The sequence below is a fragment of the Phacochoerus africanus genome, chromosome 3, assembly GCF_016906955.1.
Source record: "Phacochoerus africanus isolate WHEZ1 chromosome 3, ROS_Pafr_v1, whole genome shotgun sequence".
NCBI classification, from domain to species: domain Eukaryota; kingdom Metazoa; phylum Chordata; class Mammalia; order Artiodactyla; family Suidae; genus Phacochoerus; species Phacochoerus africanus.
Window position 1 is genome coordinate 54390584 of NC_062546.1, and position 17320 is coordinate 54407903.

Genomic DNA, 17320 nt, shown 5'->3' on the forward strand with positions numbered 1-17320 from the left:
TAAGGATCTAGCATGGTCAATGAAGAAATTTGGGTCACTGCTATGGCAACAGGTCTATGGCTGGTATGTCCACATGCTGTGGGTGTGGCCAAAAAAAAAATGTACTCAGATATACCCCAAACAGTGTAATATGTTCAATTGCTGATGTGTGTAACTCAAGAATGAGCTGAGGAGGAAGCAGTCAAACCTGTCAGCTGTTCTACAGAATTAAAGGGAATTACTCTAGAAATACCACATTGGGGCCAGTATTTGGGTCTGAAAGGGACTTTTCTGGTTGGAAATTTGAAGATGGGAAGGTAGTGAAACAGACTAGATAATGGATAAATAGAGATAACTCTGCTTCTGGGGATTACAAATGACACAGTATTACTAGAAAATAAAGCTCAAGAGAAAGAATGATGGAAGATTTCACTGGAAAATCAAATCGAACTTTTTTTCCTAGAATACATAATAATTGCTTATGGGAGTTCCCATCTTGGTTCAGTGGAAACGAATCTGACTAGCATCCACGAGGACACAGGTTCAATCTCTGGCCTTGCCTAGTGGTTTAAGGATCCACCATTGCTATGGCTGTGGCATAGGCCAGAGACCAGAGCTCCAGTTCGACCCCTAGCCTGGGAACCTCCATATGATGCAAGTACAGCCCTGAAAATAAGACAAAAAAAAATGCTTATAGATTCTTTTGATAAAATACATACATAAGAATTTTATTTTTATGTATATTGGTGACATGGTTCCATCTGAATTTTAGGCAGCTAATCTTGCTTACAAGATTTAAGACATAAAGTCAGATTAGGAAGCCTTTGAAATATTGTGAAAAAACTAAACTCAGGCAATGACAGTGAATTTGGAAAGGAGGAGGTATGTTCTCAAAAATAGTCAGAGGATTTCCTTGGTGGAGCAGTGGGTTAAGGATCTGCTATTGTTCACTGCTGTGGCTCAGGTCACAACTGTGGCTCGAGTTCGATTCCTGGCCCAGGACTCCTCAAAAAAATTGGAAAATAAAATTGAAATAATTAAATTTAGCCGTAGGAGTGGAGCGAAAAGAAGCAAGAAGATTCCTACTCCAGTAGCACCATTTCCTTGCCCATACCGGGCCCATGGTTTCCCCAAGAATAGTATACACTGGATTTTAGCAACCCTGACTCTCGATCCCAAGAAATGGCACACTATAGCAAACTACATCCGTGGTTGTAAACCCACATTTATTAGGACACAGCCAAGCTCTTTTGTTTGCATGTAGTGCCCTTGCATTACAGTGGCAAAGTTGAGTCATTGCAATGGAAGCCTTCTCGTCAGCAAAGTTTTAAGTATTCACTATTTGACCCTTTACAGAAAAAACAGCCCAACTCCTGGTCTAACCCCAGAGGCTGGGCCCCCTTTGACAGAGTCCCATCTGCGCCACTGAATGCGGGTCTCTGGGTTTAGAAGCAGAGGAAGTGGGAGACTTTGCTTTGCCCTGGGACCCAGTGCACGTGAAAGTCTGTGTGCGCCTTTTAAGAATGGGGACTCTGGAGGACAAGATGGCGGAGGAGTAGAGAGACACGCTCGCCCTCTCCCACAAACACAACAAAAAAAAGCACATCTACAGAATAAATGACTCGCACAGAACAGCAACCAATCGCTGGCAGAAGAACCTAAACTCCAATAACGGCAAGAAGTTCGTGACATTACGGGGCAGAACGGGAGAAAAGAGGAGAGTGAGAGAAGCTGAATCCGAGTGGGACGGGCGCTCCCGAAAGGGAACTGTGGAGGAGAAAGGGATCCCGCACCCTGGAAAGTCACCTACACGGGGGAAAGATCAAACGAACCGGAGGAATCTCCAGATGCAGAGAAGAGTGTAGCAGTAAGTTGGAGTACGGAAAAGCCGATCAAGAACCGAACGGACCATCTGGACTACGGGCACAGTCACCAAAAATTGAGACGCCTGGGTGGGGGCTGGGCACCGAGTCCTCGGCTCCAGAGGTTAGTCCCCGGGAAAGGGCTGGGGGACGCCTGGGTGGGGGCTGGGCACCGAGACCTCGCCTCCGAAGGGTGGTCCCCAAAAGAGGGCCGGGGGGTGCCTGGGTGGGGGCTGGGCACCGAGACCTAGGCTCCAGAGGATAGTCCCCGGGCTGGGGGGGCAGGGCGGAGCGGAATCTGCTTGGGAGGTCTAGAAACCATTTGACGGGGCAGAGACTGCCTGGGAGACTAGAAAACAAAGCTGTGGCAGAGGAAGGGAGCAACACCCTAGGGGCGGGGAAGTGGAAAGCCGCATCAGAGGGAACCTGGGAGAAGAGCCTGGTCTGCACCCGTGCTGGGGAGGGGAGAGAAGAAGGGGTGGGTCCCCATAGAATACCCCCCACGCCACAGCAAGCTTACAGGCCCGATAGCTAGCTGAAAGCTGTGCTTCCCAGTGCATCCCCTCCCCCCACCCCAGCCACCCCCTACGCTCTCGCCGAACCTGGGGCTGCCTGCCATCCAGGAGGGCTGGCCTCAACAATTGCCTGAAGCTACCACTGCAGGGGCTGTCCCTGCACAGGCCTGCTTGCCCTTTGGAGGGGCTACACGTCCGCAGAGCAGCATCAAACACCACCAGCCCCCGAGAAAAGGCCTGCAGCCCAGAAAAGCTAGAAAAAGCCTAGCCAGGCAGTGAATAGATCTGCCTAATTCCCGGATGGTTTTTCTGAGTCGGGCTGCCCCAGGGAGGAGCCTCTTCGGTTTCCAACAGCCCTGCTACCCGCCCAAGCCCCCAGGGGGTGCCCTAGTGGATCAGCTGCATAGGACTGCCAGCTCCAGGCAGGACCCCCTTCAGCCCAGAAAAGCTGCAACAAGGTTGGCCAAGCTGGAAAAAGATCTCAGATGATCTTTCATGAGTCGGCTGCCCTGGGGAGGAGCCTCTTCGGTTTCCAACGGCCCTGCTACCCGCCCAAGCCCCAGGGGGTGCCCTAGTGGATCAGCTGCATAGGACTGCCAGCTCCAGGCAGGACCCCCTACAGCCCAGAAAGCTGCAACAAGCTGGCCAGACTGTGAAAGATCTGCCCTACATTCTCAGGCCATCCTTCTGAGTTGGGCTGCCCTAGGGAAGAGCTTCTCAGGTTCTCAGTGACCCAGATAGCTGCTCCAGCCCCCAGGGGGTGCCGCACTCCTGAGGAACAGCTGCCCAACACTGCCAACCCCCTGCAAGAACCCCACAGCCTAAAAACCCCAGAGTAAGATCTGCATGACCAAGTGAAATCTGCTACCATCGTGGTGTGGACCTCCCAGTCCTGTCTGCCCTCAGGAAGTCCTCCTTTGCGTCAAAGAAACACTGTTAGCCCCATCAACACTCCATAAAAGCCACACTGCCTCAAAAAAGATTGACCAACAACACCAGCTCTCAAGAAATATTCCACGGCAGTGACACGGCAAACACTGCCCGATCACGGAGAGTACAACTCCCTCAGGAGAAAGAAAACAACAATCAAGATGAAGAAGCTGAGAAACCACCCCCAGTAAAACCAACAGGAGAACTCACCTAAAACAGTCAACAATGAAACAGATCTCTGCAGTCTGACAGACCTGGAGTTCAAACAGAAATAGTGAAAATACTGAAGGAAATTAAGAGAGAATATGAACAGTAATGCAGATACCCTCAGAAAGGAACTAGAAAATATAAGGAGGAGCCAAGAAAAACTAGAACATTCATTTGCAGAGATGCAAACTGAACTAAGGGCAGTAAAAACCAGAATGAATAATGCAGAAGAACGAATCAGTGATATGGAAGATAGAATAATGGAAATCACCCAATCCGGTCAGCATACAGAAAACCAAATCCAAAAACTGGAAAGCAATATAAGAGACCTATGGGATAATATAAAGCGGGCCAATCTACGCATAATAGGAATTCCAGAAGGAGTAGAAAAAGATAAGGGGATGGAAAATATATTTGAAGAAATTATCGCTGGAAACTTCCCAAATCTAAAGGATACTGGGTTCAAGATACAAGAAGCACAGAGGGCCCCAAACAACTTGAACCCAAATAGACCCACAGCAAGACACATCATAATAAAAATGGCAAAAGTTAGTGATAAAGAGAGGATCCTAAAGGCAGCAAGAGAAAAGCAGAATGTTACCTACAAGGGAATCCCCATAAGAATATCAGCCAATTTCTCTACAGAAACACTACAGGCCAGGAGGGAATGGCAAGAGATATTTAAAGTGCTAAAAGGAAAAAATATGCAACCTAGAATACTCTATCCAGCAAGAATATCACTTAAAATAGAAGGGGAAATAAAAATTTTTTCCAACAAACAAAACCTTAAAGAATACAGCAACACAAAACCAAGGTTAAAGGAAATATTGAAAGGGCTTCTCTAAACCAAAAAGAAAGGAAGGAAAGGGAAGAAAAAAGAAAAAAAAAAGAGGAAGAACTAGGACTGAGGAAACCACAATCAGAGAGCAGTCACTCAAATAAGCCAGCATACAGATTTAATCATGAACAGGCCTCAAACAAAATAAAATTAAAAATAAAAAAATAAAAAAAGAGTCATCAAAACCATAAAATGTGGGCAAGGGATGTTAGGAAGTAAATAACCCTTTTTGTTTGTATGTTTCTCTTCTTAATTTTAATATAGTAATGAAGTGTTTGAACTTACAGGACCATCAGGCTAAAACACACAATTATGGGAAGGGGTTAGCATACTTAAAAAACAGGGCAACCACAAGCCAAAACCAAATATTGCATTTGCAAAAAATGAAAAAAAAAAAAAACACTCAAGCAGATAATAACAGGAGACCATCCAACCAAAAAAAAAAAAAAAAAAAAGAAAAGAAAGGAAGAATGGAGAACCATAGAATCAACTGGAACACGAGGTTCAAATGGCAATAAATAATCACCTATCAATTATCACCTTAAATGTCAATGGACTGAACGCCCCAATCAAAATACACAGAGTGGCTAAGTGGATAAAAAGGCAAAAACATTCAATATGCTGCCTACAAGAAACTCACCTTAGGACAAAAGATACATATAGATTGAAAGTGAAAGGGTGGGGAAAAATATTTCATGCCAATAGACATGACAGAAAAGCAGGAGTCGCAATGCTCATATCAGACAAAATAGACTTTAAAACGGAAGACATAAAGAGAGACAAAGAAGGACACTACTTAATGATTAAGGGATCCATCCAAGGAGAGGATGTTACTATCATCAACATATATGCCCCAAATACAGGAGCACCCAGATACATACAACAAATATTAACAGACATAAAGGGAGATATTGATGAGAATACAATCATAGTAGGAGACCTTAATACCCCCCTCACATCAATGGACATATCCTCTAGACAGAAAACCAATAAAGCAACAGAGATCCTAAAGGAAACAACAGAAAAGTTAGACTTCATTGATATCTTCAGGACACTACATCCAAAAAAGCAGAATACACATTCTTCTCAAATGCTCATGGAACATTCTCAAGAATCGACCACATCTTGGGACACAAAGCTAATCTCAATAAATTTAGGAGCATAGAAATTATCTCAAGTATCTTCTCTGACCACAACGCCATGAAATTAGAAATCAACCATGGGAAAAGGAAAGAGAAAAAACCTACTGCATGGAGACTAAACAACATGCTACTAAAAACCAGTGGGTCAATGAGGAAATCAAGAAGGAAATTAAAACTACCTTGAAACAAATGATAATGAAGGACACAACCACTCAAATCTATGGGATGCTGTGAAGCAGTGCTCAGAGGGAAATTTACAGCAATACAGGCCTTTCTCCAAAAAGAAGAAAGATCCAAGTTGACAACTTAACCCTCCACCTAAATGAATTAGAAAAAGAAAGAACAAAAAAGTCCTAAGTCAGCAGAAGGAAGGAAATTATAAAGATCAAAGAAGAAATCAATAAAATAGAGACTCAAAATCAATAGAGAAATTAATAAAACCAAGAGCTGGTTCTTTGAAAAGGTGAACAAAATGGACAAACCCCTGGCCAGACTCACTAAAAAGAGGAGAGAAAGAACCCAAATAACCAAAATTATAAATGAAAAAGGAGAAATCACAATGGATACAGCAGAAATACAAAAAACCATAAGAGAATACTATGAACAACTCTATGGCAACAAGTTTGACAATCTGGAAGAAATGGACAATTTTCTAGAATCTTACAGCCTGCCAAAACTGAATCAAGTAGAAACAGACCAACTGAACAGACCCATCACTAGAAATGAAATTGAAGAGGTCATAAAATCACTCCCTACAAATAAAAGTCCAGGGCCAGATGGCTTCACAGGTGAATTTTATCAAACCTATAAAGAGGAACTGGTGCCCATCCTCCTTAAACTCTTTCAAAAGGTTGAAGAAGAAGAAATACTCCCAAAGACATTCTATGAAGCCACCATCACCCTCATTCCAAAACCAGACAGAGATACCACCAAAAACGGAAACTATCGCCCAATATCATTGATGAATATAGATGCAAAAATTCTCAACAAAATCTTAGCCAACCGAATCCAACAACATACCAAAAAAATTATACACCATGACCAGGTTGGGTTCATCCCAGGTTCACAAGGATGGTTCAACATACGCAAATCAATCAGCATCATACACCACATTAACAAAAAAAAAGTCAAAAATCATATGATCATCTCAATAGATGCAGAAAAAGCATTTGACAAAGTCCAACATCCATTCATGATCAAGACCCTCGCCAAAGTGGGTATAGAGGGAACATTCCTGAATATAATCAAAGTCATTTATGGTAAACCCACAGCAAATATAATACTCAATGGGGAAAAACTGAAAGCCTTCTCCCTCAAATCTGGAACAAGACAGGGATGCCCACTCTCACCACTGCTCTTCAACATAGTTTTGGAAGTCCTAGCCACAGCAATTAGACAAACCAAAGAAATAAAAGGCATCCATATAGGAAGAGAAGAGATCAAACTGTCCCTGTATGCAGATGACATGATACTATACATAGAAAACCCTAAGGACTCAACCCCAAAACTCCTTGAACTGATTCATAAATTCAGCAAAGTAGCAGGATATAAGATGAACATTCAGAAGTCAGTTGCATTTCTGTATACCAGCAATGAAATATTAGAAAAGGAATACAAAAATACGATACCTTTTAAAATTGCACCTCACAAAATCAAATACCTCGGAATACACCTGACCAAGGAGGTAAAGGACCTATATGCTGAGAACTATAAAACTTTCATCAAAGAAATCAAAGATGTAAAGAAATGGAAAGATATTCCATGTTCCTGGATTGGGAAAATCAATATTGTAAAAATGGCCATATTACCCAAAGCAATCTACAGATTCAATGCAATCCCTATCCAATTACCCATGACATTTTTCACGGACCTAGAATAAACAATCCAAACATTCATATGGAACCACAAAAGACCCAGAATCGCCAAAGCAATCCTGAGAAACAAAAGCCAAGCAGGAGGCATAACTCTCCCAGACTTCAAGAAATACTACAAAGCCACAGTCATCCAAACAGTGTGGTACTGGTATCAAAACAGACAGACAGACCAATGGAACAGAATAGAGAATCCGGAATTAAACCCTGACACCTATGGTCAATTAATCTTTGACAAGGGAGGCAAGAACATCAAATGGGAAAAAGAAAGTCTATTCAGCAAGCATTGCTGGGAAACCTGGACAGCTGCATGCAAAGCAATGAAACTAGAACACACCCTCACACCATGCACAAAAATAAACTCCAAATGGCTGAAAGACTTCAATATACGACAGGACACCATCCAACTCCTAGAAGAAAACATAGGCAAAACACTCTCGGACATCAACATCATGAATATTTTCTCAGGTCAGCCTCCCAAAGCAATAGAAATTAGAGCAAAAATAAACCCATGGGACCTCATCAAACTGAAAAGCTTTTGCACAGCAAAGGAAACCCAAAAGAAAACAAAAAGACAACTTACAGAATGGGAGAAAATAGTTTCAAATGATGCAACTGACAAGGGTTTAATCTCTAGAATATATAAACAACTTATACAACCCAGCAGCAAAAAAGCCAATCAATCAATGGAAAAATGGGCAAAAGACCTGAATAGACATTTCTCCAAAGAAGATATACAGATGGCCAACAAACACATGAAAAAATGCTCAACATCGCTGGTTATAAGAGAAATGCAAATCAAAACTACCATGAGATATCACCTCACACCAGTCAGAATGGCCATCGTTAATAAATCCACAAATAACAAGTGCTGGAGGGGCTGTGGAGAAAAGGGAACCCTCCTACACTGTTGGTGGGAATGTCAACTGGTACAGCCACTATGGAGAACAGTTTGGAGATACCTTAGAAATCTATACCATAGAACTTCCATATGACCCCACAATCCCACTCTTGGGCATCTATCCGGACAAAACTCTACTTAAAAGAGACACGTGCACCCGCATGTTCATTGCAGCACTATTCACAATAGCCAGGACATGGAAACAACCCAAATGTCCATCGACAGATGATTGGATTCGGAAGAGGTGGTACATATACACAATGGAATACTACTCAGCCATAAAAAAGAATGACATAATGCCATTCGCAGCAACATGGATGGAGCTAGAGAATCTCATCCTGAGTGAAATGAGCCAGAAAGACAAAGACAAATACCATATGATATCACTTATAACTGGAATCTAATATCCAGCACAAATGAACATCTCCTTAGAAAAGAAAATCATGGACTTGGAGAAGAGACTTGTGGCTGCCTGATGGGAGGGGGGGGGAAATGGGAGGGATCGGGAGCTTGGGCTTATCAGATACAACTTAGAATAGATTTACAAGGAGATCCTGCTGAATAGCTTTGAGAACTTTGTCTAGATACTCATGTTGCAACAACTTATCCTATTGTCAATAAGCCCCAGAGCTGGGCCTGACATAATTTAGGTCTAGACTCAAACCAGAGAGTGTCAGAATCTTTGACATGGTAGTAAGTTCTACTCTTTATTGATTTCTTACTTTGATCCCCACAGCATATCCACAAAAGGAAAGTAGGTTAAAAGAGATCAAATATGACTTAGTTTTAAAACTGGGGAGAGATTTAGCTGGACTTTGCATCAGCATGAATATTACAATGTCATCTTTGCCATTAACCAGAATTTGTCATATTAATGATATACTGTTTCTCAATGAGAAAAATGTATAGAATTGCTATAAAGGAATAATTTTCATGAGTGCCAGAGAATAATTTTTCAAGGATCCAAAGAACCTCAGCTGGAAAAAAGGAAGAAAGAAACCAAAATCTTATGGTTTGGAAATAACTTCCTAATGGCAATTATCTCTGTAGCTAAAAATGTTTCTTTATACACCTTGTCAGAGAGTAAAAACACAAAATCAAAAATCTATTGTAACTTGACTATAATTTCTTTGAAAAAGATGAAAAGAAAAGAAAATTTGCCAAGGAGGAAGAAAAGTAAAACAAAAAAAAATCTTAGGATTTAGGCATTTTCAGGATTACATCTGCTCCTTTTCCCTCTTCCTATTCCACTGGCCACAGTTTCAGAAACATGATGCTAGCTGATCCTTTTGAATTTATGCAGGAGAGAAGACTGCTTTCCTCTGTGACCCTGGGCATGTTTGTAAAACAAGGCTGGACTGTAGCTGAAAACTGGCCTCTGTACACTGCACTAATTAAGTCTCTTAGAGTTTGGGGTGGGGCCTAAAGAATAGCTTTATTGTTCTGCCAGGCAAAGGAGGCCACAGCAGGCTAATGCCTCCAAACTGTGTCCTCCCTTGAGAGGAGATTGCAAGGGGTTTATAGGTTTAGCTGGAAAAAAAACAAGGCTGTTGATACAGATTAGGGCGCCTGCATTCTTCTCCTTCCAGAGATCATTTCAAAGTCATCAAGGCTGGAGTCAGGTGGTTTGGTGACTGTTGTTGGTGGTCTTTGGGGTTATCACCCTTGACCTTGTCTCTGCAGTGAAGGTTGCTCACATGAGGAAGGGGGTGTTTGGGAGTGTTTCAAAGCAAAATAAAACACTAGGCACACAATCTTACTCCAACTAGAAAGTAATCATTAGTAATAAGTGAGTGGGCTAAGGCTGGGCATAACATCATGGAAACTATTTTAACTAATTTTTAGCTGTAACCATATTTCCTAATCATTAACTCTGGAGTCAGCCTTTTGAGACTGAGGGGAGGCCTAGGAGGCTAAAGGAAAAGGCTTTTACACCAAAAACACAAGGATTCAGGGACTTATGCATGGTTTCAGGACCTTGAGCTCACAGGGGCTACCTTAGCTGTCTCCTCTTTGCCCATATGGTGTTTTCTCATATTCTAGCCTTGCTCTGATCTTAAAGCTACACATCTACAATAGAGCCAGTGAATTTTCCTCTGAACACGGAGGTCACACTGGTGAACACGAATTGACACAACGTTGACAAAAACAGTAAATATTTAACTGAGTCCTCCTGTCTCTTTGACCGTTTTGTGTTTTGCATCTTCATGTTTCAGGGCCTCTTATCCTTCTGCGGGGTCCTCTTTGGGCATCTCAGGACAAGACAAGGCTTCAGTTTCTCTTGCTGCAGGGTCTCCCTCCCTCTACCTCTGGATCTACAAGAAGATGGAAGGGGGAGCTCCCTTGTGGGGCGTCGTGTTAAGGACCTTGCATTGTCACTGCAGCAGCAGGGGTTACTGATGTGGCTCAGGCTCCATCCCTGGCCCAGGAAATTCCCCATGCCTCGCAGCCAAAGAATAAAAATAAAAAAATAAAATAAGATGGAAGAGACAAAGAAGGATTCTCCCTTAAAGCTTTCGGAGGAGGAATGGTCCTTCTGACACCCTGGTTTCAGACTTTTGACCTTCAGAACTCTGAGAGAATACATTTCCCTTTTTTTTTTTTTTTTAAGATTACCAAAATAGTGGTAATTTGGTCCAACAGCCCTAGGAAATTAACCCACTCCCTCAGCCTCGTTTTGACTGAAATGAGCAGCTGTATTTTTGTTTTTGTTGTCCAGGGCACAATTTTCTCACCCTTTCTGGGATCTGCCAGCTCAGTTCTTTCCCTCCCTCCCCCCCCACTCCACATTGTCTTACATTTTTCTACAGCTTAGATATCCTAAGGAAGAAAATGCTAAGTGGCATCATTGTTTAGAATTCCAGTTTCTAGAGGACTGTCCTGGCTGGCTCTGCTTTCACCTCATTGTCCTTGCCCACTCATTTCCCCAGGGGCTCTCGTGACTCACCTTCCTTAATCTTGGCACAGAAATCCATCCCATCCAAGCCTCTCCCATCCCCCCAAAAGAGCTCTTTATCAGTCTATCCCAAGTATTCTAACATCTCATCTCTTTGGGTCCTTCTCTACTAAATTACTGTCATTGCCTCAAAATACCCCAGCCACTGGCAGAGATGACGATATTTTCCCAGGAAACAATCTAATTTCTTCCTACTGACACTTTCTGTTGGAAAACCATAGCATCCTGAGTTAATTCTTTTTCTACGCTTCCTTCTTAATAGCTGGAATCCACTGCTTCTCTCAAATGCTTTGAATGTGTCCAGGAGAAAAGACATATTTCTTTTTTCTAAATAGTTGCTTGATCATCATATGGAATTAATTTTCCAAAGTCCTCATGACTATTTGCATTTGTTTTTTTTGTTTTGCTGTTGTTGCTGTTTTTGTATTTTTGCCTTTTCTAGGGCCGCTGCCCGGGGCATATGGAGGTTCCCAGGCTAGGGGTCGAATCGGAGCTGTAACCACCAGCCTATGCCAGAGCCATAGCAACGCGGGATCCGAGCCGCGTCTGCGACCCACACCACAGCTCATGGCTATGCCAGATCCCCAACCCACTGAGCAAGGCCAGGGATCAAACCCGCAATCCCACGGTTCCTAGTCGGATTTGTTAAGTACTGCACCACGAAGGGAACTCCAGTTTTTTTTTTTTTTTTTTGCTGCACATGTGGCATATGGACGCTCCCCAGCCAGGGGTTGAATCTGAGCTGTAGCTTCTACAAATGCTGCAGCTGTGACAAATGCCACAGCTGTGTCAATGCTGGATCCTTAACGCACTGTGCCTCAGTGGGAACTCCGACTCTTGGCATATTTTCTTTTTTTCTGCTCCATGGCACATTTCAAATTCCCCTTTTCCTTTGTTTTTGTATTTAAACCACTTCCAAGCTCTTCTTGCTGTTTCTCGTGGTTAGGACATCTTTATGTCCACAAAGAGCTTCCTAAGTGTAGCCCCTTGTCTCTCATGTGGACCTTCATGGTCCCTTATATACTCTGGGGTTTTCAAGTACCTAAGTCATTAAACTAGAGATTCTGAATTAACTCCTGGATGGGATTCTGACATCCATAAATTTTTTTAAGCTCCCCAACTAATTTTGGTTGCAGTCCAGGAACCACTGCTGTAACCTGCCCTGCACTTAACATTCTGCAGGAGATTATATTCACAGGCCGGTGAATTATGCATTTATCAGGTATGTGGAATTCAAATTTCTGAGCCTAGCTTTGAGTTCCAATCTAACCTGCTGTAGTCTATCTCAGACCTGCCAGGATGATTTCATCATATTCTTTATGTCTAAAGAAAAATGACTCCCTATCCACCAACCCAAACACACACAAACACACACACACACACACAGACACACACACACACACACACAAACATGGTCTTGGCTTTGGATATGGGTTTGAGAGGAATATATATTCCTCACTGAAGCATTAGACTCTGGAAACGTTTGAGAGTTTACATAAACAGTGAGGTAGTCTGTTAGAAACCAAGTCAGCCCTTTTCCCTAAAGCCAGAATATTTGCTTATTCATGAGCTTGACTGTGTTTTCTTTAGAGAGACTTTGAAAAAGTACTTATGGTAAGCAACTAAGCTTCCTGAGAGAGCATCTTTCATTGACATGAAGGAAGAGCCACCCCATCACTTCCCTAAAGGCAAGCAAAGCCTACTCTTGTGCTTGGCAAAGTCACTGGCTGATATTTCTCAACTGGGGACCAGTTTCAACACTGCAACAGCCTAATGATGGGTGGCAGATGGTTCCTGATCAGCTGAGCAACCTGAGGAAAATTCTGGTGTACACTCTCTTCCCGGAAAGGGAGGTATTTAAACTACTCACATGAGTGAGAGAAAACTAAAACTGAAACAAAGAATTGCATTCTTTGGAACTCTAACACAGGACTGGGAGGGTAGACCCAGCTGGCCAGGAATTTTTTTGTTTTGTTTTGTTTTGTTTCGTTGCCTTTTCTTGAGCTGCTCCCACGGCATATGGAGGTTCCCAGGCTAGGGGTCGAACTGGAGCTGTAGCCACTGGCCTACACCAGAGCCACGGCAACGTGGGATCCCAGCCGAGTCTGCAACTCACACCACAGCTCACGGCAACGCCGGATTCTCAACCCACTGAGCAAGATCAGGGATCAAACCCGCAACCTCATGGTTCCTAGTCAGATTCGTTAACCACTGCGCCACGACGGGAACTCTATGGCCAGGAAATTTTTACGTGAGCTCTGGAATGGAAATTTCTTCCAAGGGGAATCCATCAAACAAACTACAGGACAGAGGCAAGCATGTGCTGTCTCAGAAAGTCCAGAAAGTCCAGAAATTCACAAGCACTTGATGTTGTTATTGCTTTCCATCTGAGTTTCTTCTTTATAAGAAAAGAGTCAGCAAAGAAGGAAGTGACCTAATCAGGGCCCTATCCCACATTTACATACTTTTCATATTATTTTTCTCAGCTCAGTGTGTATATTGAATCCCAATAAGAGATATTGGCCTACTGATCCTATCTTGTGAACTAGAGATGATGAGAGGTGTCCCTGAATCAACTTATACCCACAGGATGGAATTCTGATTTAAGCTCTAGACTGAGGGTAGGGCGAACTTGGCTTCTATCCTTATAGCAGATTTATGAAGTATTCTTGCGCTCCTTAGCAATCCAGTGGGGATGGAACTGGATCTCCATCAGACATATGTGAAAACTGAAAGTCAGGCAGGTAATGCTTGTGATTCATTCTAGTCACAAGAGGTAGTAAATGCAAGAGAGGGTGACTCAGTAATTCTGACTTTCCTGGTTTAGCATGGAAAATCCTGCATCTTGAAACTCCTTTGGTCTCTAATGACTAAAGGCCATTCTTAGTCACCCTAGTAGCTGTATTAGGGAACACAGGACAGAATCCTGGGCTACAACACTCCTCTGCATAACACCCCAAAGTCATTACTTTTATTTATTTTTAAAGGATTTTTTAAAATTGCTAATTCTTCTAGAAGATATGGTTTTGTCTTGTTTTGTTTTGTTTCGTTTTTGTCTTTTTGCCTTTTCGAGGGCCGCTCCCTCGGCATATGGAGGTTCCTGGGCTAGGGGTCTAATGCGAGCTGTAGCCACCAGCCTACCCCAGAGCCACAGCAACTCAGGATCTGAGCCACGTCTGCGACCAACACCACAGCTCAGGCAACACCAGACCCTTAACCCACTGAGCAAGGCCAGGGATTGAACCCGAAACCTCATGGTTCCTAGTCAGATTCATTAACCACTCAGCCACGATGGGAACTCCAAGATATAGTTTTTTGTTTGTTTTTGTTTTAGGGTTTTTTGTTGTTGTTGTTTTGTTTTGTTTTGTTTTGTCTTTTTAGGGCTGCACCTGTGGCATACAGAATTTCCAAGGGTAGGGGTCAAATTGTAGCAGCCAGCCTAGTACCACAGCTTATGGCAGTGCTGGATCAGATCCTGAACCCAGTGAGCAAGGCTAGGGATTGAACCCACGTTCTCATGGATACTAGTTGGGTGCATTACTGCTGAGTCACAATGAGAACACCCAAAGTTATTACTTGTCATGCTCAAGTTACCTGCAGGTCTACGACTTGTCTCAGGAAAAAGAGCCCTACAGAGGACTTTTGGGATCAGCGAATAGATCTGACCTTTGTCTGTATTCCTCTATTAACACTCGGAAGTAAAGTTACACTGATTTGCTCATATAATTGATCTTTATCTAAATTCTCTCTCTCCTTTTTTTGGGTAACATTTGCTCAAAAGTTTAATAGACTGATTGACAATCCATTCAAGAGAAAATAGAATTACCATGCCATCTAGCAATCCCACTCCTGGGCATCGATCCAGAGAAGGCTCTAATTTGAAAAGATATTTGCACCCCTATGTTCACTGCAGCACTCTTTACAATAGCCAAGAAATGGACACAATTTAAATAGTCATCAACAGAGGAATGGATAAAGAAGCTGTGGTGCATATCATGGGATATCACTCAGCCACAAAAGGAATGAGATAATGCCACTTCCAACAGCATGGACGGACCTAGAGATTGTCACATTAAGTGAAGTAAGTCAGACAGCAAAAGACAAATGTCATAGACTATCACTTACATGTGGAATCTAATAAAAATGATATAAAATAACTTAACTAAAAAAAAAAAAAGGAAAACAGAAACAAGCTTACAGATTTCCAATCTTACAGTTACCATAGGCCAAAACATTGGGGGCAGAGATAAAGAATTGGGAGGGTAGGAATTACATATACACACTACTGTATAAAGTAGATGATTAATGAGAACCCACTGTATAGCACAGGGAAATCTACTCAATAGTTTGTCATAACCTATAAGGGAAAAAAGAATGGATGTATTTATATGTATGACGATACACTTTGTTGTGAACCCAAAATTAATTCAACATTATGTCAACTATACTCCAATAAAATTAAATTTAAAAAATACTCCCCTCAAAAAAAAAAACTCTTAAGAAAACTATTTTAAAAAATGGAACCTAAACATGTACCTTGAAGAAACTGGCAATTAGATAATTTTACAGAATTATCTTTAATTATGCAAAAGGTACTCATCATGTTATGACAAAATCATGAAAGTAACCTAAATGGTCAACAATACAAGATGAATTAAATACAGTTTTATGTGTTAAAAAAAAAGAAAATGACATAGGATTTCCCTGGTGGCCTAGCAGTTAAAGATGCCGTCACTGTTGGGGCTTGGGTTTGATTCTTGGCCTGGGAACTTTGGCATGCCGTGGGGGTAGCCAAAAAAATTAAATAAATTTAAAAAATTGTTAAAAACCTGTCATTAGGAGTTCCCATCGTGGCTCAGTGGAAATGAATCTGACTAGCATCCATGAGGACACCGGTTCGATCCCTGGCCTCACTCAGGGGATTAAAGATCCGGTGTTGCCGTGAGCTGTGGTGTAGGTTGCAGACGCATCTTGGATCCTGAGTTGCTGTGGCTGTGGTGTAGGCCTGCTACAGCTCCAAATCAACCCCTTGCCTGGAACCTCCATATGCTGTAAGGCCCTAAAAAGACAAAAAACAAAAACCAAAAACAAAAAAAGCACCTGACATTAAAACAAACTCTCCTCTGCTGTTGTTGCTGCCACTTCTGCAGGCAATCACACTTTGCCTTATTTGTATTATCTGTCCCACATGAATGACTTGGTATTTAAATTACCTCTCTCTCTTTTTCTTTGTTTTCTTTCTTTCTTTCTATGGTACTTTTTTTGTGTGTGCTGCACCCACAGCATGTGGAAGTTCCTGGGCTAGGAATCGAACTCACAATACAGCAACAACCTGAGCTGCTACAGTGACAAGGCCAGATCCTTAACCCACTGAGCCATCAGGGAGCTCCATATATTACACCTTTTTAATGACCACATCCACTAAACAAATTAACACACAAATCAGCATCTTAAGAAACATTTTCTGACGTGCTCCAAGACTCTATTCTTACCAGAGGATTTGGAAGAAGAAAGCCATATTCTTCAGAAATGTGAAATCTTTCTAAAGTCAATGGAGGTGTCGTCTTCAAATTCTGACTCTGTGGCTCCATAATTTTGTCTGAAGTATCCACACCGGGGCTGCTGCTAAGGAGGCAACTGCTCCAAATATATCAAAAGGCCAGGTTAAAGGAGTTTTCAAATGGTACCTTTTCCTCGCAGTTTTCTGGGGAACAGGGGAGAACCTTGGTCTGAGGTTAAATTCCACACTGTCCTGGACTTTCTCATGACACAAAGCTGAGTAAGCAAGGACTGCTGGTTAAAACAAACAGGCAGACAACTACCTCAAGGCAGAAAAAAAAAAAAAAAAGAAAAAATCCCTTTTTTCTTTTCATACATGGGAATACAAAAAGATTGATTCTTTAAAGAAAAGATACAGGCGTTCTCGTTGTGGCTCAGTGGGTTAAGAACCCGACATAATCTCCATGAGAATTCGGTTCTGTCCCTGGCCTCGATCGGTGGGTTGAGGATCCGGCATTTCTCCAAGCAATGGTGTAGGTTGCAGATGAGGCTCGGATCCAGTGTTGCTGTGGTGTAGTCCTGCAAACGCAGCTCTTATTGGACCCCTGGCCCAGGAACTT

The 17320-nt window shown here is 42.4% G+C and overlaps 1 protein-coding gene across 1 annotated transcript in view; it reads right to left on the reverse strand.

Annotated features, from left to right (window-relative positions):
- IDO2 (indoleamine 2,3-dioxygenase 2) overlaps positions 1 to 16893 on the reverse strand; it is a 64569-nt gene extending 47676 nt beyond the window's left edge. The window contains exon 1 of the mRNA XM_047770380.1: positions 16694 to 16893. Within this exon, the coding sequence (XP_047626336.1) occupies positions 16694 to 16792 (99 nt within the window). The 5' untranslated portion in view covers positions 16793 to 16893. The remainder of the gene's footprint in view (positions 1 to 16693) is intronic.
- Between the last annotated feature and the right edge of the window lie 427 nt (positions 16894 to 17320).